Below are 17,972 nucleotides of genomic sequence, written 5' to 3'. Positions count from 1 at the left end.
CGTGACCGGAACGCGCGCACCATGGTCGTCCCATATAGCAGTCATTCCACGTTTACGCGCAATGAGACCAGTACGTATCGAATTCGGTGACCATTTGGCAGACGTCGCAGAAGTACTGGGGTTTACGGTCCGCGCCCATGCAATGCGGGTCGTACTAAATTGTCGACATTGTGAAAGGAGTTGCCGTGGCCTCGGCGCAAGTGCAAGCATAGTCGAAAACAACCTTGACACTTTGCAGCTTTACTGAAAGAAAATGTTGTCGGAGATCGGAGCTTTATTTTCCACGCTCATAATTACTTTCTTGGTAAATCAATTACAACTTGTGCTGATTAGCTTGCATTCTTTGAACACTTTCTGGTATCTGCGCAGATGGAATGGAACATTGGCCTGCAGATGAACGACATAAATCATTGCCTGTGAAGAAGAAGCAAGGAAGGGGAAACAAAAAGCCCCAAGTTCACGACACTCAACATTGGAATAATCCTTCTCTCGATTACGGAACCTTTGGTGGAGCGACCCTCGTGTCATCCGACGGAAGGCTAGCTTGGACAACCGTTGTTGATACATCAAATGGTAAGTTTGAATCTTTTGCATGAGTTAGCATGGTCATAGTTGACAATTCATTCAGCTCGAAGAGTGACACCAGTTGGGGCAGGGCGTTGTATTTTTCCTGCCACTCGATCTGTGAATCCGACGCCAAGTCGTCTTAGGCAGTGGAGACGAATCGAAGAAGGGGTACGGGCTTCAACCATGTTCCTAGCATTATCTTGACGTTGTGCATCCCCTAATAGCTCAACTTTGTTAGAACATGTTTCCCGGACGCCGATTTCCCTGCGGAGCTCATCAAGGCGGAATTCCAGTCCGATGAACGACGAAACCGAGAGTTGCAAATCTACGATCCTTTGAGAGGCAGTCTCATTAGTATTGTACCGTCTTCCAGCACCCCTCAAACATCACTGGTCCTCTTTCCGATGGGAGAAACCAACAATGAATTGAGTAAGCCGCCGTGCCCAATCTCGCCCTCATTGGCTAATCTCAGCTTAAATGCTAGATATTTCATTTATATCCGCCACTGATTCTGACTCGACTTTTCACGCGCCCGGACATGCCGCGTCCAAGTTTGAGACACCCATTCTCCAGATCTCGGCCCCAAATGTATCAAATTCATCTCTGAAGCGTGGTACCAATCTTGTTTTAGTCAGAACATTCTCCGCAACATCTCTGTTGAGCATTGAGTTGGCAGATGAAGCCACCGATCTGAAGGCCACAAGGGAGGTAGACATATTTTCTGATGACGTGGGAGGCAAAAGTGTAGTAGATGCTGCATTTTCACCCCATGACTCGGATATCATTGCTGTGAACACCTCTGGAGCACTTTACAACTGCAAAATATATGAAGGAGCAAAAGCTGTGTTTGTAACCTTCTTCGTTCAATTTCACTGAGCTCATACCTTCATCAGGCGGCGCATAGGGCTTAACCAAGTTCGTTTTGAGAACACAGATGGGGATCAATTTTGGAGACTTCGTCCGTCTGACCAAGGCTACTTCTTAGCGTCAAGTAGCTGCATTCAACATCTCGATTTCAGGGTACGAATTCCAGGAAGACGTATTAAATTCTCAGCTAACTCAGAGATAGTCGAGCCAGCCTAGTGTCGACCTATTTTCTACTGATCAGTTGGGCTCTGTTGTAACATCTTTTGACTCGTCAGAGCGGGAACATCTCCTCACCATTTCGACGACCTCGGAACTCCTATGGTTGGATAATCGGTACCCGAAAAAAGTGCTTCTGAGCTTTAAGCACAACCGAGCGCATGATAGATCGCTCAATGTCAAAACCGTGCAGTTAGACAGCGGTACGGACCAGCGAAATATTGGTCATCTCTATTCACTCACCTTCCATTGTAGGCCCTCTGACTTTCCTAAGTTCGCTTAAAAACGGGCTCATCACCATTTATGATGTGTCTCGAGGAAATGACAATCTGATTCACTGTCATTCCGTTCCAACATCTTTACCTCACGGCGGAGATATGGGTGCGTCTGAGTCGGAAAGTTCATTCTTTGTCCAGCCCGATAGGTCCACCGTTTCCCTCTTGCGGCTCTCTGGACAAAACAGTCTCCACTGCCAGGACTTTGCTGTATATCACAATGGCATGGACGTACTTCCAAGACAGACTCGTGGCACTAGCCACGAATGGTCTGCTGATGTGCAGAAACTAGCTCAAAGAGCAAAGGAGCTTCAGCCTCAGTACGGGCCACTGAGCGCAAGGCATTTCTCAGAGTTAAACCTACGGACTGCGTATCAGAGTGAGTATTTGTGATTCAGTTTAGTCGGGTATGCCCTGATACTTATTTTGATTGCAGAAATTTTCGTTACGGGGGGTGTTAAAGAGCAAGCCGCCTCTGAGGGCGAATTTACCGTGATGATAGACAAGCTTTATCAGTTTTGGCAAAGGACAAGTGATTCTGACAAGACGATGTTGACCTTGTAAGGCGTGTTCAAACATCTGTCGTCCTTACACGCTGATCCGTTGCATATTCAGATATGATGTCTGCCTTAGCGCTGACAAAGAGCCAGACGAGGACTCGCGAGCGGACTTTCTCGCTGGTGGGATGATTAACTCGAATCGTGGGTACAAAACGCTTGTACACAACGAGCTACCGGTCCAGGAAATTACGAGTGGTGCAGCATGGTCTTGCGATTTTAAGCCATTTCTCCGCCGTATGGGGCTTGGTCGCGTGGACCACTGGCAGGAGATGCATGGTGCTCTGGAAGCTTTCAATTTGTCTTACTCGAATAATGTCCCTGGGACATTCGTGCAACAAGAGGAGAATTCACGAGAACAGCTTATCCTCGATTTGGCCCTTTCTAGCATGGTATTTTCAGCTCAGCCTGTTTCTAAGCCCGTTGCTCCGATCCAGGTCGACGATGTGGAGAGCATGTCTCTTGCCGCAAAAGCTCTGACACTTGACGACGAACTTCCCGAGATTCAGTTTGGCTACCTGCGTCCATATCCCAAGCTTGGTATAAACCATTACCCTGGTATTTCCAGGGACAAAGACGCTGTTGCAGAACCTACACAGGATGTGGAATTTTCCAGTCCGCTGGGTGTGCGATTGTTGTTGAGGGAGTGGGAGGTCGGAACGGACGTTGAGTCTTACACATATCATGATCCGTACAACACAAAAGGCGACGATCCTATCGCTCCCTCCCGAGAATGGGCACTCCCCACTGCACCAGTCGCTACGCAAACGACGACTACAACATCACAGCGCCCTCCGCTCATTGTTGCAGGTTCCGAGCCCCGTCCACCTCCCATTCATGTTGCCCAGAATCACTGGGGAATGTTTAGCACCCAGCCTCGAGGCTTTAATCTACAAACCGCAGAGCATGAGAATTATCCTGAACCTTCTCAACCTTCCCAAGAGTTGATGACAAGTACCCAAGTGTTACCTGGACTGTACGGCGGTCGAAATGTTCCGAATAAGAAGCTTGTGAAGAAGAGGCTGGGTGGTTTCTGATAAATATATGCCAGTAGTACACACCCTCGAGATTGGCGTAATTTCCATTGGTTTCCCGGACCATCGTGTTATGTATAGACGCGTGAAATTTTAAATATAGGCACATAAAACGTCTGGTCGGCCAAATATGGGCAATTTTGATGACGCGTGACATCCTCCGACGCTCCTTCAAGCATATACCGAATTGCCTTTGAGGATCCCTATCTCCTCTCCAGCTCTTCTTTCTGGCTCCAACTGAGATCACGCCCAGCCTTTCTCGACACGGACTGGCAGAGGCACGAAACTGGACTTTTCGTCTGGTCCAGCAAGAAGAGCTATGGGTGGAACAAGGTACGCTCGTAATCTGGACTTCTCGCAAGGTCATAGTTCTTGAAAAGTTTCTAGCCCGCCAACAAGTCCCTGGTTTAACAGGGATGCTTTTAACGACGTTCTGAAGCGTATGTAGGATGAAAAATCCACGTCGATTTTGCAATGACTCTTCTGCTAGGAAATAAGCCGGTGGTCTGCGCTCTCTCAGCTAGCTACATTTCGACATTTGTTGGATATCCAGTGGGTTTGGCCTTTCTACATTGAAGCAACTTACAAATCTAGCTGTTTTCCAGTTGGATTCTTTGAAGTCGAGACTGCAGACCACCAAGACAAGGATGCCAGTGCTCAAGCTTGCTGGTATCGTCTATCGAGAAGAAGGAGTGACCGGCTTCTATAGAGGTCTCTGGATACCACTTGTTACGATTTCTTTCGTCCGTGAGTTATCGCACGCTGTCTGTTCTTTACAAGCCTAACGACTATCCAGGTGCTGCTTCATTTACAATATACAGTAGTACAAAAGAATACTGTCGTAAAAACAGCTATTTTACAGGTGATAGAGCATCTGATGCTGCTCTCGCTGGCGGTCTCAGTGGTGCCTTGTCTGGATCATTGATTTCATTTACTAGTGCACGTGCGTGCTTTTTAACTGCGTAGTTCAAACATCTGACATGTGAAACTAGCCTTCGAACTTGTCAAGGTATATTTACTTGGCCAATTTATCTGGGAATGTAATCTTCCACTGTTGACAGGTTCGAAGGCAATTGGAATACAGCATAGCCGCAACTAAAGGCGTACAAATGGTTAAACCCCCAAATACTATCGACGCTGTCCGAGAAATTTTTCGAACTCACGGGCTGTCTGGGCCCTGGATAGGGTTCCGTCTCCACTTTGGCGAGTGATGTACTTCATCATTTGTTACTCTGACTGATCCTGCTCCCCAGTTCGAGATACAGCCGGCACTGCATTATACTTTTTCGAATATGATGCTATGCGACATCTATTGGGCCGCCAGCGCTCGGGAGAGCAGGGACCAACACCAGCATGGTTGCCAATACCCACATCCTTGATTCCCTTTGTCTGTGGTTCGCTGGCCGGCGTGTCTTCATGGGCATTGATATATCCCCTTGATGTGTTAGTCCACGTCTTTCTCTTTGCCACAAAACTCATTCTCGGATCAGAGTAAAGACCAAAGTTCAGCAACGTGCTTTAGCTGGCACTCCTCCGAAAGGAGTATGGGAAACCCTCCGTCGCCTCGTGCGCGGTACGGCAGACCAATACAGTCATGTCACTACGGCTCAAAATTCATTAGGTCCGGATCCCAAAGATCCAAAGCCAGTTCTTGCTGGCATAGCACGTATATATCGCGGTCTCGGCGTCAGTGCAGTGCGGAGCATCACGACGCACGGGCTCCTCTGGACAATCTTCGATATTACGTCGCATTATATCGATCATCTACCCTGACTTTCAAAGCGCAATTGACGGGGTTCTACCTTGCATCTCACTTGCAGACAAGGCATGTATTATAGCATCTGGGTTAGGATTGCCTAGTCTATTCACTATAATCCATATCATCTGAGATACTTATCAGTCAATATATGTGGCATGGCAGACTCTTTGTGCCTTAAGGCCATGCTTATCAGACAACTTTGTCGCCACTCATTGCTCGCCTCCTGGAGATGGGAAATGTACCAGTATAAAAATCTCACTCCAAGTGAATCGCCGGGGTAGCTCAGCTGGGAGAGCAACAGACTGAAGTACTGAATAGCCGCTGCCTTCTGGAGGTCCCGTGTTCAATCCACGGTCCTGGCATATATTTTTAATGATAGTCATAAGATTTATCATGTCTTCAAAACGCAACGTGTACACAGTATGAACGTAAAGATATCAAGCGATGGTGTACTTGCCGTATTCTTTCTCTGGGTCGTAGATCTATGCCTTGATTAACAGGATATGGACCCAGGAAGGACGCTTTGCTTACCTCCCATCGAGAGGCCGGAAAGATGTGTTTGAACCGTTGGTACCAGCTTCTCTCAACCACTTTACCAGCGTGTGACTCGTCTTTCTCCTTGGTCGCATCAGCAAGCAGGCGAACATCATCATGAACGTCAAAATTAAACAATGGCCCGCTCTTTCCACGAGCTTTGTTGATGATGAAGTCATAGAACGTATGATGCTGTCGAAATACATTGAAATAAATAATCATCAGGAAAAGTCAAACTCACATGAGGTATTATGAGGTCCTCCTTGATGTACATCAAATTGTCAACGCTAACGCCTCGCAATTCCGGGAACTGCTGCCGGCACTTTTCCAAGAAAGCACTAATGGTATCACCTTTCTTGCACTGAAGCATTCTGCGAATGAGCGAATGAGCACCAGATCAATATAAAACATACCACAACCGACTTCCTGTGACCACTCCCATCCCAATAAGAATAAGTAATCTCGATTTCTTCCTGTTTGAGCTCCTCTTGTCTGCGAATCCATTCTTGGCGTAACCTTTCACGCTCTTTCCTCTCCGCTTCCTCTCGTTCACGGTCCGGAAGGAACGATGTATCGACATTGGGATTCTTACGGAACTTGGCGCGCTTGGACGGTTGTTCACCGTTTTGGACTTCAGGACTTTGACGCGACGAGGTGTCTCCTTCGACATCCCCTTCGTCATCCATGGCAAATGATAAGGTAGCTTTTGTCTTCTTGCGTTTCTTTACCTTCTTTGTTTCGTCTCTAAACAAATCCTCCATGGAATATAAGCCATCTTTCCACACGGTCGCCACGGCACAAGAGAGAATGGCATTGGACACTGAAAACAACATACTTGAGTTCGTTGGTGCGAGCAGCCTCGCGTGCCTTTGCCTCCTCCAGCTCTTTCCTTCTCTGCTGAAAGTCCTCCAGCCTCACTAGACCGATAGTCTGGTTCTTGAGAGTTTCTTCCATGGAGTCATTTTGACCGACAAATTTGTTGACTGATGGACGGGATTTTTCCGTTTCGTTGATGAGAGTCTGTTTTTGGCGTTCATATTCTTCACGATTCTGAGCGCGCTGCTTGATGAAAGCATCCTCGCGACGTCCTTCGGCGTTGTTAGTAGCCATGGAGGTTCTGGTTGTGTGGTGTGAAGCGCGAAGTCGCGGAGTATGAAATTACTTTTCAAGCTTCAAGCTTTGAAGTTCACCGTTCCCTTCTAATTGTTCCGAGTGAGCCATGGTCCACGTCTTGGGGGTGCAACTCCCAGATTACCAATATGCAAGGGTGCGCTATAGCTATTTTTTTCCCGAAAGCTTTGCTCACTGTCAAGCTAGTTTGCCTTGACTGCATTCTATGGCATTGGCCATAAAACTGCACATCGACTTTGTGCACGTCTTCAAATTCACGACAAGTGCAAAGTCCGAAGTCTAACACCCCATCAAATCACAGAACTTGCCGCGTTCCTTTCCTCTCCATCTACTTCAACACCTATTCCTCGCTTTCCATTAGCCACGTCGTCCTATCAACCTCCCCCGGCCTCCACCCCACTCGCAGTCCTGAAAGAGGAGACGAAGAAGCTCTCACAGAGGGCATGGGCAGATCCACTGAGAAACATCAAGATCGAGAGCGAAGCAAGGAGAGTAGTCAAGGATAATATTGCGCACCAACGCATGATAGGCAGCTACGTTGGCAAGAGGCATGCCATGGGTTTACCTGTCCGCGGCCAGAATACCCAAAACAACGCGCGGACCGCGAAGAAACTCAACAGGGTCGATCGTCGTGGCTAAGGGTGTTCATTATGTATGTTTATATATCCTCGGAAGTTCGCCGGACACCGCGCTTGTCCCAAATTTGTCTTCTATGTAGAAGATAATACACTATTTCTGAGTACATCCAAGGTGGCTTATCTAGTCGTCTCCGACTGGCACTTCTTCTTCCAGGTACTTCAGCAATGTCACCCGAATCTCCGTGCTCTCGTCACCGCGAAGTACATCAGACAAAAATTCCACCTGCACCTGCATCTGGACCTTTGAAATGGGCGTGATACACAGTTGCGCCGATTATTTTAGTTTGTGGACTTACCATCTCAAGTGCTCCTCTGAGAACGCCGCACAGCACGTTACTAAACCATAGCCCTCCTTCCAAAGCTTCGTCAGGAAGTTCGACAAATTCAGCCAAGGGATTCTCATCCAGGGTCAGGATGAAAGACGAGCCAGGAACTCCTGATTGTTGAACTGTACTGGTCGGGCGGGCGGAAGGTGGTGGAACACCAGAGTGCGTGACTGTTGGTGTGATGTTTAGAAAGGATTTAAACCCGACCTTCAAATGGGGTGCCTCTGAGAACGTCAGCTCAGGGGAGTAGTGATAAACGCACACCTTCGCCGCCACCTCGCCCACTTCCCGGAAGTCAGAGCAGCGACCTAAAGAGCTCCTTGCAAGGAAGTCCTCGATTAATCGTGTTCCAATATTATATCCCATTTTCTCGAGTTGCTTGTTCACTACAGCATAATCTTCATAGTCTTGGATCAACTGAACGACGAGGGCGCCATATGTAAGAGAAAACAACTCTGAATTCTGTTTGGGGGGTTAGTTGGGGTCTGATTGACCCAAAGGCACGACACAAAGTCCAAACCTCACGATTTTATCTGTACGACTTTTCCAAAGATCCTCTCCGATGGCTTTATACTGTTTGCTCGTCGTCGCCATCGTCGACGAAAGTTAGATTCTCGTGCATCGAGTATACACTGTGACCGTCACGTCTTGTGTGACGGAATTGATATTTGGAGTCCACATTCGACTTGTTTGAGCGTAAGCTCGGCCAACTTTGAACAATCATCAACCACGTCATGGATGACGACCTTATAGTCGTAGACGATATTGACGAACATCAAGCGGGCCCTTCTACCGTTAATGGCGCTAAGCCGACCCCTCCAACTCAACCGCAGAGAACACGGCCCCTTCGTGCCGCCGCGGAACATGCAATGGCTACAACCCTTCGTCTAAGGGGCACCCCTGAGCCTTCCGAGCGAACGACGCGCTCCTCGTTGGCAAAGAACCGACCCCAGCCAAAGCTAAAACTCAAGCTCAGCGATAAAGCAGCTGCGCAGGCTCCCGGAATGTCATTCCTGGGCTCATATGATCGGGAGTTAGACTCAGATGATGAGGACCTTGCTTTTGAAGAACAATTCATTATCCGTATGCCCCCTGGGGAGGACTGTGAAAAGTTACGCAAGATGGTTTCCTCCAGAGAAGTCGGGAATGATGTATGGTTTAAATTCAAAGGCGAGTGGCCTCCCTCTCCTGCAGTGGTCGGGTTGCTCGAACTTTACCTAGACTCCCGCCGAGGAGTCTTCCATATTGGAAATACCTTATATTCCTTCAAGCTTGTCGATCTTCCGTGTATCATCGAAGCGCAGAAGACCTTGGACAACAAGCAAATGTTCAAAGTAGCAGACATATGTCAGGTTACTTGTCTCGCTTGTTCTGTCGTATCTTCCACTTACGTGCCTGCAGATGCTTGTAGTTGAAAACCGCATTCCCAATGAGGAGTCATTTACAACAACTCGTAATGTAAACGTCGATGAGTTCATCTGGCCGCACGGTATCACGCCGCCTTTGCACCAAGTTCGCAAACGGCGATTTCGAAAGAGGGTGAACAAGAGGGTACGTCCCCCGTATAGTCATATTCATACGCGTGATTCCGATGCTGCCAAGTAGACTATTGAAAGTGTTGAGGAGGCGGTCGAGCGGTTGTTGGCCACGGATGAACTTGCTTCAGAGGTCAAATATGGTATCATCATCATTCTTTGGAGTAGGGTCTGTTTTGAAATGTCTTGCTGCTAGATGTTCTGGAAAATGTTAACCCGGATCTTTCCGACTCAGAATTCATTGAACGAGATGAGCCCATGGATGCACCTACACCCGGTGTCGTTGGCTCCGAGGCAGGCGATGCTCCTACTCCAGGACCGGACTTCGGGGGAGATGAGGGGGAAGCTGAGGAAGCTGAAGAAGATGAAGGCGAAGGCGACATCGACGAAGACCTCGCCGCAGAGCTAGATCTTGCCCTCGGTGATGAAGATGAGGAGGGTGAGGGTGATGACGAGGAGGATGACGAGGAGGATGAAAGTGAGGATGAGGATGAGGACGACGACGACGAGGAAGCGCAGGAGAGGAAACTGTTGAATGAAGAAATCAGGGACCTCGAAGCTGCCGTGTTGAAGAAACAAACTGAAATCGCCAGCTCCGCAAATCCTTTGATCAAGGTATTTGTTTCTACACTGTTTTCATGTTCTGATTTTCATGTTACTTGTAGAAACGATTTGAGGATGCACTACGCAAGTTATCAGCTGACCTCGAGATGAAGATTGCCCAGAGAGACGAGATGAAAGAAAGACAACGGCGGAAGAGGGAGGGTATCGCACCAGAAGATCCAGACACAGATCCAGAGGGAGCTACTCAGGAAGAAGTAGATCAAACAATGGGAGATCTGTTTGGGTCCGACGATCACGCTGCAATGGACATTGGTTAATGCGGTACTACACACTCATTGCGCCGTGTTTGCTTTGCATTTTAACACTATCGCCTGTACATTGTAATCCGACATTAAGCCACGCTGCCATTGATCTATGACCCCTGTAGACATACAATAGCAGCTTGCATGACGAGCGGGGCGTACACAATACATATGAATGGCGCAAACCATACACCCAGCACCTCCCAGTTCCAGATCGCGCTTTCAACCTCTCCAGGTACCAACACTAACCAACCCCATGCTAGCACACAGTAGCCAGCATATCGTAAACGAGAGGTCGTTGTGTTTGAGGATGTATATGACGTCGTCAGAGGGATGCCCATAGTTGTAACAAGCATGGCAGCGAGGGAAAAGTTTAGTAGAGACGTGATAGATATCACTGTTGATGCTAGGCATAGATTCGACGATTTCAGGAGCATCGAAGTCGGAGCTGCTTCCGGGGCGTTTTTCGAAAGTAGCGGAAGGAGGACTGGAGGTATCACAGACACGGTGATAAAAATAACTGGCGCAAGAAACTATAGGACGGGTGGGGTCAGTGTATAGTACCGACAGGTAGTCAAACAACTAACCGAAGGGTACTCGGCAAACCATCGACTGCAAACTAGGTTGAATACGAGAACTCCTAAAACATGAGTAGTCACCACAACGATAAGCGCAGACAGCAAGGGTCGTCGCCTATTTCTCCATGTGCCTTTCGCAGGACTGGACTTCTCAGTCTCGTTGCCTTTCAGAGAGGCCTCAGATATTTCGCAAACCCACCCCGCAGTCACCCACTCGCCAAGCCCTTTGAATAACATGGCCACGCTGACGAGGATGGTGCTTGGGAGAAACATGCCGATCTTCATGAACGTCCCAGGGCTGGTTAAGATATAAAAGAAGAAGGAAGCGTGTAAACGCTCTAAAAGGTTATTCATTGTTCTAAGGGTAGACTCGACGATTCTAATAGGTGTTGCTGTAGTTGGGTGTGAGATAATTTATAATTACTCACCTTCCTAGTGCATGGAACCCATGCGGTCCGTCTGCTGGAACGGCAAACAAGGTGATAGCGTCAATACGGAATCTGAATCAAGTCAGTATCCTCATACAAGCTACTAAGAACAACAAAATTACTGATGCATCAGGCCATGCACCCCGCTGCACATGCCGCGAGCCTGGTAGCCGATGTGTCGGACTACATTCCGAACGCGATACCCGTATTGCTGAAGTTGTGGACTCTGCTGAATAAAGGGCGGAACCCATGGCGCAAAGAGGCTCTGCTCTGGCAATCGATCGACAGAATCTGAATACTCCAGGTGATCGTACACTGTCATTGGGACGCCACCTGTATAATGTGAGATTAGTCGGAAAGAATTGATGAGGTCCTGATTTGGGAGACGTCCGTTCAAGCCCTCTGTAGGCATTCTTGAGTAGTCAGAAAATGAGATGGTAGGTGTGTTGCCCACCATGGAAGACACCAAGGTGCGAAAAAGAATGACTGCTGTAGTCAATATTCAAAGCAGTCCAAATGACCCCCGAGGTATGCTCGAGAGGGTCTGTACGAAGATCTAGTGGTGGACAAGAGAATGAAGGCTAAGTTGATACTGCAGATGCAAAACGACATACTCGACGGTATTGTGCCATGGTATGCATTCAGCCATGCGTGCATTCCATGGAGGTAGTCGTCGCTGATGATAAAGATGATATCTTTCGCCCATAAAGAATAATCTGCCAAGCGTGTTGTGTATCAAAATTTTGAAAGCCACTCAATAACCCTACCTTTTAAGAATGCAGCGAGAGATAATACGGTAGATGTCCCACGCAAATTCAGTGTGCCGCGCCCTGCCCTGCTTAACCATGATGCACTGATTACTATCGCTTCGGTTCCAGCGGCTCGAGGCGAAGACATTACGGCATACGCATTGTTGCCTGAGACGGTCTGGCAACTTTTTATAACAAACTGGCTGCTAAACAAAAAAAAACTCACTCCTTTACTGGTACTGAAAGTGTAATTTTGTATGGAAGCAGCAAGGCCAAGTTTACTGAATTCAGTCCTGAAGAATTCCGCTCTTCTGTTGATAACATGAGTCAGGGCGGTTGAATGTCCAAAGAGGAGAACGACATACTGTTCACTGGTGAGATTTCGTTCTTGAATACCATCCAGTTGGTACAGTTGCAAGTCTGCTGTGTGAACATCGCCCCAGTTCCAATATGTATTGACCTATGGCTCTATTAGCTCATGTAGCAAACAAGCAGTATGCGCACGGACCTGTGCAGGCTGGAGGGCATTCTCGTCTATGTATGTTCCTTGGGAGAGCATTGGTATAGGGATAAGCAGCATCCACGCATATCCAATAACAAACAAGGCAGTCCTACGCAAATTCAGCGAGAGAGCGAACAATGAAGACTCCACTGACGTCAATTTTGTTAAATTACGATGGATATAGGCAGCTGCCTGTCTTCGCCGTCGAAGTCTTGCGATATTCGCGTCTGGTCTCCTGGGGCGCCTTAGGAAACCTCGTATTCTGTCCATGGGTTTACAGTGATGACTGGTTACAAGTATCCTGGAGACGCGTGAAGATGGGACACGTTTATGCAAGTCAGAACATAGAGAACATGTCGATGATCTGTGGTTTCAAGCAAAGAGCACCAGTTACGTAACGTCGTCGAGTTTGTTTGCGCGGAACCTTCGGCGGAACCAGATTAATATTTGAGTTTATGGAAGTCAAGTTGCTCCCTGTCTCCGGGTTCAACTCGTCCACGTTTCTTTCTCCTCCCTCCATCATCTTTATAGCCGAATCCGTTCTTCAGCTTCCATTGACCGGTCATGCCTGCGAAGCGCAAACATCGTTCGTCGCCGGCTCCTAAGGGACTAGCTGCAGGGGAACAACTTAAACGAGGCAAATTGCCTGGCAGCGATCCATGGGGTTGGGTTGGTACGGAGGTCACCCATCCCTCTCAGATCACCTTGGAACATCGTCTTATGTCGTGTGGTCTCTCTCGGAGGAGCAACAACCCGTTCTGTGCCAACAAGTACGCACACAAGTCAGAGAAGCAGAACAGCCCTACTCCCAAGCGTGAACCCGCAGATGGCGAGCCGGGAGACGACATCATTGTTGTCTCGGATGATACACCACCACCATGCAGTAAGAAGTTGTGCAAGAACAACCCCAATTGTTTGAATTACCTCGGACAAGAGACATGGAAAGACGAAGGCGAGTCTACAAACTACCAACGCGACTTTCTACGGCGCAAATTTAACATACACGTTGTGAACCTAGACAAAGTCAGGGATCTATTCCTGAAGGCATCTGACCTAGGGTTCAACCCAGTGCTCAACGCCCGAGATCCCGAACTTCCTGTTGGCTTAAAGGTAGAACAAAATATCGTGCTCTCTGAGATCGTGCAACGAGTCATACTCATACATGCAATTCAGAACCTTGGTGCGACGTGCTATGCGAACGCTTTCATTCAAGTAGGTATCTTTTCGCCTCATCATCTAGAACTGATTAGAACAAGCGCCAAGGTATGGTTTCGAGACCTAGCTTTTCGGAATGGTGTCTATATGTGTCAGCCATCACAAGATAAGGAAGACGTATTCGAGGTTGGTGAGCAGATGATAAATGAGTGCATATAAATCAAACTTGCGCCTAGGATTCGCCTATATTTCAGTTACAAGTGACGTTTACTGCATTGCAGGAATGCACGCAAAACGTCTTCAATCCCGAAAAACTTGCTGAAAGCTTAAAGCTTTCAACCTCAGAACAGCAAGACGCACAAGAGTCAGTCATTGTTGGTCGATTTTGAATCATTTCCTCATGAATTAAGCAGGTTCTCAAAGCTTTTTATGTCTCACCTCGATGCTGAATTCCAGAAACAGTCATCACCATCTTTAAGATCACTTGTATCTAATCAGGTAGATCCTCTCCTCGCCTGACGTGCCGATCAATTTATACTGCTAAAGTTTCAAGGGGAGCAAGTATACGGCACGATCTGTGGGAATTGCCACAATAAGTCTGAGCGATCTACGGACTTCCTTGAACTTGAAATAAATATCGAGGTCATTAATACCATTCACATACTCACTCTGGTGGGCTCATGCAACCTTTGCTCAGAACAACGCTCGGCTGGAGGACCGTATCGCTGCTCTTCTACAGGACGAGAAACTCACTGGTGACAACAAGTTCGTGGAGATGTGGATTGTCTATTCGAACACGTCACTCACGCGTGCTTACCAGGTACCTGTGTTCGAAATGCGAGTCGCTCCAGGATGCCACACGGTATACTGAGTTGCGAAACCTTCCTCCTGTACTTCATTTCTCCCTCTTACGATTTGTTTACGACTTTGCCTCTATGGAGCGCAAGAAGTCTAAGCACAATCTTCTGTTCCCAACGACACTTGACATGGACCAATTTGTAGGTTCTGCTGCCGCCCGAAAAGCAGCGAGTAGCGACAAGAGTGCCAGAAAGGACATCTATGAGCTCAGAGGTGTTCTATTACACAAGGGACCGAGTGCATATCACGGCCACTATGAGGCTCAAGTTCTGGATACCGCGTGAGTGACCCGACAAGTGTTCGTGTGACGTATTGAAGATGGCATAGGTCGAATACATGGTTTCAGTTTGACGACGAAAATGTCACAAAGATCGATTCACTCGGAGAAAGGAGATACACTGGCCGCGATATAATTGACGTTCTAAATGGGAACCCCAAGAAGTATATATGGTCAAGTTATTGGAAAAAGTGAACTAATCGATTGCGGCAGGGGAAGTACTGGAAATTCCCGTGGACGTCCCGCAAAGAAAAGGCGGCGGATCGATGATAGCGACGATGACGTTATCGAGTAAGTTTACTGAGAGATTCACTGGCAAGGTCTTTTTGAACCATGATTGGTAGAATTTCATCACCACCCACGGAACCTAAGATCCCTGAGGCAAAACAGCACGATCTTGAGTACTGCATACCCTTGTCGCTGAAGTATCGCTGATTTCATCCTTTTTTTTTCAAAACGTCCAGGGATATCTTTTTATCAAAAGACGTCTACATGCTTATTTATGTTCGCAAGGATGTCCCATTCCCAGACAACGCCAACTGGCCAGTGACTATTGCTAGCCAAGGATCCGAGCATGGAGCCATGCCGATTGATGGTGGAAGTTTTTTCCCTCCCCCACGCGCTCAGGAGGTTGTAAATAGTCTGAATGCAGCCCATGACGTGGCCTGTGACGCATATGCAAAGAGGCAAGCCAGTTCGATATTTGAAATGATTTCTTATCATGTGTTTTAGGGAAAAAGAAGCAAAGGAACATTTTGATGAGTTGCTCAGGAAGATGAAAGACATCTATTCCTCTTGGAGCGTCAATTCTATGGATGAGGTGCTTGATTTCCTCCATTTTATGTGTTCACTTGTTTATGATTGCTCCTAGGACTCCGTTATCATAAGCCGTCATGCTCTCGAACGATGGTTGTCCAAACCTCTTGCAAAGCCAAAAACCAAACCTAGGGGCGGGGAGGAACCAGAGACCACACCCGAGATTTCGTCAACTTCAGACATCCTTTGCTACCACGACTCTCTGGATCCTCAAAGAGCTAACAATATGAAGCGTGTCTCCGCTGTAGGTCCATCAAGCAATCTCCTGCGTAGTAGTACTAAATCCGAATTTTAGAGCGCCTATAAGAGGCTCGCTGAGTTTAGCGAGTCTGAAATTTCTCCGGTATGCCAGGTGCATGACGTTTGTGAGACTTGTGTCAGGGAATCATTCATAGGCAAGTTCAAGTCTCATTTTTCCGTGATTTTACTTCATTGCCCAAATAGAAAAACTATATCAAGTCGAACATCCTCGACTGGTAGCACAGTTCGATGCAGTCTGTGATGAAACCCCCGATCAACCAGGCTACTGGATATCCAAGAATTGGCTCAAAGGTACTCATTGTCCTATGATAGTGTGCAGTAGATTACTGATTGCATTCACAGACTGGCGATTGCAGAAGCCCAAAATGCACACACCGCTGCAAGGAGATGCATCACCCGATGCCCCAGAGTATCTTGGTCACGTTGTGTGCGAACATGGTCAACTGTCGCTGGTGTCAACAGCACGAAAGAGCATATCCACTAAGGTAGTACTGCTCTATTTATCTCGTGGGCAGATAACATCGCTAAACATGGTCACAAGGCTGGTGACATAATTAAAGGCTTGTTCCCTCAATGGGTACCACGCTCAACTCAGGAAGAGCTCTGCGCTGTTTGTGAGGCAACCATAAATATGTCCAGGGAAGACAAGCGTGAGCTACGGAGGAAAGCTGAAGACGAGAAGGTGTGTTGAAAGTGGGCTTGACGAGCTCGGCGGCTCACACGGTCCAGGCACGGCTACGTCACATGCATGACAACGCCCTAACAGGAAACACTCTGCTCCTCGAGAATGTCCCGTGTGCTATCCTGCCTGCACACTTCGTGCGTTTGTGGAGAAAGTGGGTCACTCGGCCAACAGATGGACCTCGTCCCGAAGGTGTCAATAATTCACAATTCCTGTGTGAGCATGGGCACCTTCTTTTCGATCCTAATTGTCCAAACGATTGGGACACGTCTATTGCCGTTGTACAAATGACAGAGTGGATGCTGTTAGCAGATTTGTGTGTCGTACTTGGATCTCACGATATGTCTTTTTGATTATTCCGATTATAGGTATCCATGCAGCTCCCCCATCACACTGGAGAAGAAACTTGTCGAGAATCCACCGAACGTATTTGACACCAAGTTCGAGCACGATGTTCCCGTGTGTCGTGACTGCCGTTCAAAGAGGTGGGCACTCTTGACTATTTCAACTCCTGTTATTTCAATACAGATACCCCACGCAGGCGGTCTAACTATGATGTTGCTGAGATCACTGTTCGGCTGTTGAGTGGGAAAAACGCATCCAAGGATGTTGTGACGCAAGAGAACAAAAGCCATAAATCCGAGGAGAATGGTCAGCATCCTCAAATGACATATGGATCTAATAGGACCTTCGGTACGCGGCAGTCAAAGCGCATACGTGAATCCAAGGATGGCGTAGAAAAGAAACGGATCACTGTCTCCAAGTCGACCACGGTGAAGGACATCAAAGTGATGGTTAGTGCCTGTCTTGTGTGTTGATCGTTCCTTGACTTTCGTCACAGCTATATGAAGCGCTCAAGATCCCAACAATCTGTCAACGATTGTCTTACTGTGGCCAGGAACTTGATGATAATTCGGTCACTGTCGCAACTCTTGGACTTCTCATAAACGATGTCCTTGATCTTCGGGAAGAGGCAGAAGATGACGAGAATGCAATAACAGATGACGTCAATCGTGCAAAGAAAAGGCGCAAGGAAGAACGAGGTTTCGGTGGTACCCTCTTGGCTTCGTCACATCCAAATATCGTTGCAGATGTTACTGTAAGCTCTGAAGGGGAGCCGCAGTCTGACCATGAGTACCCCCAGATCTGATCTGAAGCTTTGAGGAATGCGATTTCTCGGTATCATATAGAAGTACAGATAATGCTTAATCGACCCTCTTTTACACTCTTGAGTCACGATAATGATTGAATGCCATGGTGGATTTCTATAGGTGTTGATGAAGCAAGTGAGATAAGCAGATAACCCAACGGGCACATAATGAGTCCTGAAGCCCTAAAGAAGATATGCAAAGAATCGTGGA

At 47.6% G+C, this 17,972-nt stretch overlaps 7 protein-coding genes and 1 non-coding gene across 8 annotated transcripts; 5 read left to right on the top strand and 3 right to left on the bottom strand.

The window, feature by feature from the left end:
- Window positions 1-21: 21 nt before the first annotated feature.
- F5147DRAFT_759878 (uncharacterized protein) lies at window positions 22-5,490 on the top strand (the record flags this gene model as incomplete). Its single annotated transcript, XM_041440464.1, has 19 exons — window positions 22-70; window positions 370-573; window positions 629-735; window positions 792-996; window positions 1,052-1,412; window positions 1,461-1,587; window positions 1,637-1,853; window positions 1,906-2,304; window positions 2,362-2,485; window positions 2,541-3,492; window positions 3,735-3,849; window positions 4,007-4,068; window positions 4,122-4,263; window positions 4,313-4,459; window positions 4,509-4,525; window positions 4,578-4,719; window positions 4,770-4,959; window positions 5,007-5,089; window positions 5,138-5,490. 19 exons carry the CDS (start codon window positions 22-24, stop codon window positions 5,287-5,289), a joined length of 3,795 nt encoding a protein of 1,264 aa, XP_041294901.1. The 3' UTR covers window positions 5,290-5,490.
- Window positions 5,491-5,546: 56 nt separating this feature from the next.
- On the top strand, window positions 5,547-5,637 carry F5147DRAFT_t64. Its single transcript has one exon. It is a non-coding gene; the product is annotated as a tRNA-Phe (tRNA).
- Window positions 5,638-5,712: 75 nt separating this feature from the next.
- F5147DRAFT_573392 (XAP5-domain-containing protein) lies at window positions 5,713-6,919 on the bottom strand (the record flags this gene model as incomplete). Its single annotated transcript, XM_041431155.1, has 5 exons — window positions 5,713-5,757; window positions 5,807-6,001; window positions 6,051-6,170; window positions 6,223-6,564; window positions 6,641-6,919. The coding sequence occupies 5 exons, from the start codon at window positions 6,917-6,919 to the stop codon at window positions 5,713-5,715; spliced, it is 981 nt and encodes a 326-aa protein (XP_041294900.1).
- A 109-nt stretch (window positions 6,920-7,028) lies between these two features.
- On the top strand, window positions 7,029-7,579 carry F5147DRAFT_771823 (mitochondrial 30S ribosomal protein S13; the record flags this gene model as incomplete). The annotated part of the gene is made up of 2 exons (XM_041441290.1): window positions 7,029-7,076; window positions 7,127-7,579. The coding sequence occupies 2 exons, from the start codon at window positions 7,029-7,031 to the stop codon at window positions 7,577-7,579; spliced, it is 501 nt and encodes a 166-aa protein (XP_041294899.1).
- Window positions 7,580-7,678: 99 nt separating this feature from the next.
- Window positions 7,679-8,536, bottom strand: F5147DRAFT_95058 (BET3 family protein). The gene is made up of 4 exons (XM_041444488.1): window positions 8,430-8,536; window positions 8,169-8,366; window positions 7,875-8,111; window positions 7,679-7,819 (listed from the first exon to the last, which is right to left on the bottom strand). The coding sequence occupies exons 1-4, from the start codon at window positions 8,496-8,498 to the stop codon at window positions 7,700-7,702; spliced, it is 624 nt and encodes a 207-aa protein (XP_041294898.1). The 5' UTR covers window positions 8,499-8,536; the 3' UTR covers window positions 7,679-7,699.
- A 47-nt stretch (window positions 8,537-8,583) lies between these two features.
- On the top strand, window positions 8,584-10,368 carry F5147DRAFT_95030 (TAFII55 protein conserved region-domain-containing protein). The gene is made up of 5 exons (XM_041444487.1): window positions 8,584-9,256; window positions 9,306-9,455; window positions 9,510-9,582; window positions 9,636-10,054; window positions 10,105-10,368. Exons 1-5 carry the CDS (start codon window positions 8,639-8,641, stop codon window positions 10,318-10,320), a joined length of 1,476 nt encoding a protein of 491 aa, XP_041294897.1. The 5' UTR covers window positions 8,584-8,638; the 3' UTR covers window positions 10,321-10,368.
- On the bottom strand, window positions 10,285-12,957 carry F5147DRAFT_95005 (Gaa1-like protein). Its single transcript, XM_041444486.1, has 11 exons — window positions 12,717-12,957; window positions 12,569-12,671; window positions 12,426-12,520; window positions 12,287-12,371; window positions 12,079-12,238; window positions 11,926-12,027; window positions 11,766-11,867; window positions 11,434-11,713; window positions 11,312-11,383; window positions 10,893-11,262; window positions 10,285-10,838 (listed from the first exon to the last, which is right to left on the bottom strand). Exons 1-11 carry the CDS (start codon window positions 12,830-12,832, stop codon window positions 10,416-10,418), a joined length of 1,908 nt encoding a protein of 635 aa, XP_041294896.1. The 5' UTR covers window positions 12,833-12,957; the 3' UTR covers window positions 10,285-10,415.
- Window positions 12,958-13,126: 169 nt separating this feature from the next.
- On the top strand, window positions 13,127-17,906 carry F5147DRAFT_744811 (uncharacterized protein; the record flags this gene model as incomplete). Its single annotated transcript, XM_041439710.1, has 22 exons — window positions 13,127-13,514; window positions 13,581-13,672; window positions 13,736-13,774; window positions 13,826-13,903; window positions 13,954-14,081; window positions 14,131-14,215; window positions 14,264-14,359; window positions 14,415-14,482; window positions 14,538-14,855; window positions 15,018-15,143; window positions 15,317-15,538; window positions 15,585-15,672; window positions 15,724-15,912; window positions 15,964-16,063; window positions 16,113-16,220; window positions 16,272-16,414; window positions 16,471-16,611; window positions 16,659-16,927; window positions 16,980-17,096; window positions 17,153-17,405; window positions 17,453-17,710; window positions 17,883-17,906. The coding sequence occupies 22 exons, from the start codon at window positions 13,127-13,129 to the stop codon at window positions 17,904-17,906; spliced, it is 3,330 nt and encodes a 1,109-aa protein (XP_041294895.1).
- Window positions 17,907-17,972: the final 66 nt, after the last annotated feature.

The sequence above is a fragment of the Suillus discolor genome, assembly GCF_016758755.1.
Source record: "Suillus discolor strain FC423 chromosome Unknown F5147scaffold_17, whole genome shotgun sequence".
Classification (NCBI taxonomy): Eukaryota; Fungi; Basidiomycota; class Agaricomycetes; order Boletales; family Suillaceae; genus Suillus; species Suillus discolor.
The sequence above is the reverse complement of the archived record's forward strand: the minus strand, read 5'-3'. Positions and strand labels throughout refer to the sequence as shown.

Bases quoted from the DNA above. Each gene is read 5' to 3' on its own strand.
- F5147DRAFT_95005 (XM_041444486.1), bottom strand. From the start codon at position 12,832: ATGGACAGAATACGAGGTTTCCTAAGGCGCCCCAGGAGACCAGACGCG. The intron at 11,384-11,433 runs GTAATTTTGTTG...GACTTGATTCAG, and splicing joins GTGCATGGCCTGATGCATCA to ATTCCGTATTGACGCTATCA. The intron at 11,263-11,311 runs GTGAGTAATTAT...AACACCTATTAG, and splicing joins GGGTTCCATGCACTAGGAAG to AATCGTCGAGTCTACCCTTA.
- F5147DRAFT_95058 (XM_041444488.1), bottom strand. From the start codon at position 8,498: ATGGCGACGACGAGCAAACAGTATAAAGCCATCGGAGAGGATCTTTGG. The intron at 8,367-8,429 runs GTGAGGTTTGGA...CCCCCCAAACAG, and splicing joins AAAGTCGTACAGATAAAATC to AATTCAGAGTTGTTTTCTCT. The intron at 8,112-8,168 runs GTGTGCGTTTAT...CCCCATTTGAAG, and splicing joins TGGGCGAGGTGGCGGCGAAG to GTCGGGTTTAAATCCTTTCT.
- F5147DRAFT_95030 (XM_041444487.1), top strand. From the start codon at position 8,639: ATGGATGACGACCTTATAGTCGTAGACGATATTGACGAACATCAAGCG. The intron at 9,583-9,635 runs GTATCATCATCA...TCTTGCTGCTAG, and splicing joins TGCTTCAGAGGTCAAATATG to ATGTTCTGGAAAATGTTAAC. The intron at 10,055-10,104 runs GTATTTGTTTCT...TGTTACTTGTAG, and splicing joins CCGCAAATCCTTTGATCAAG to AAACGATTTGAGGATGCACT.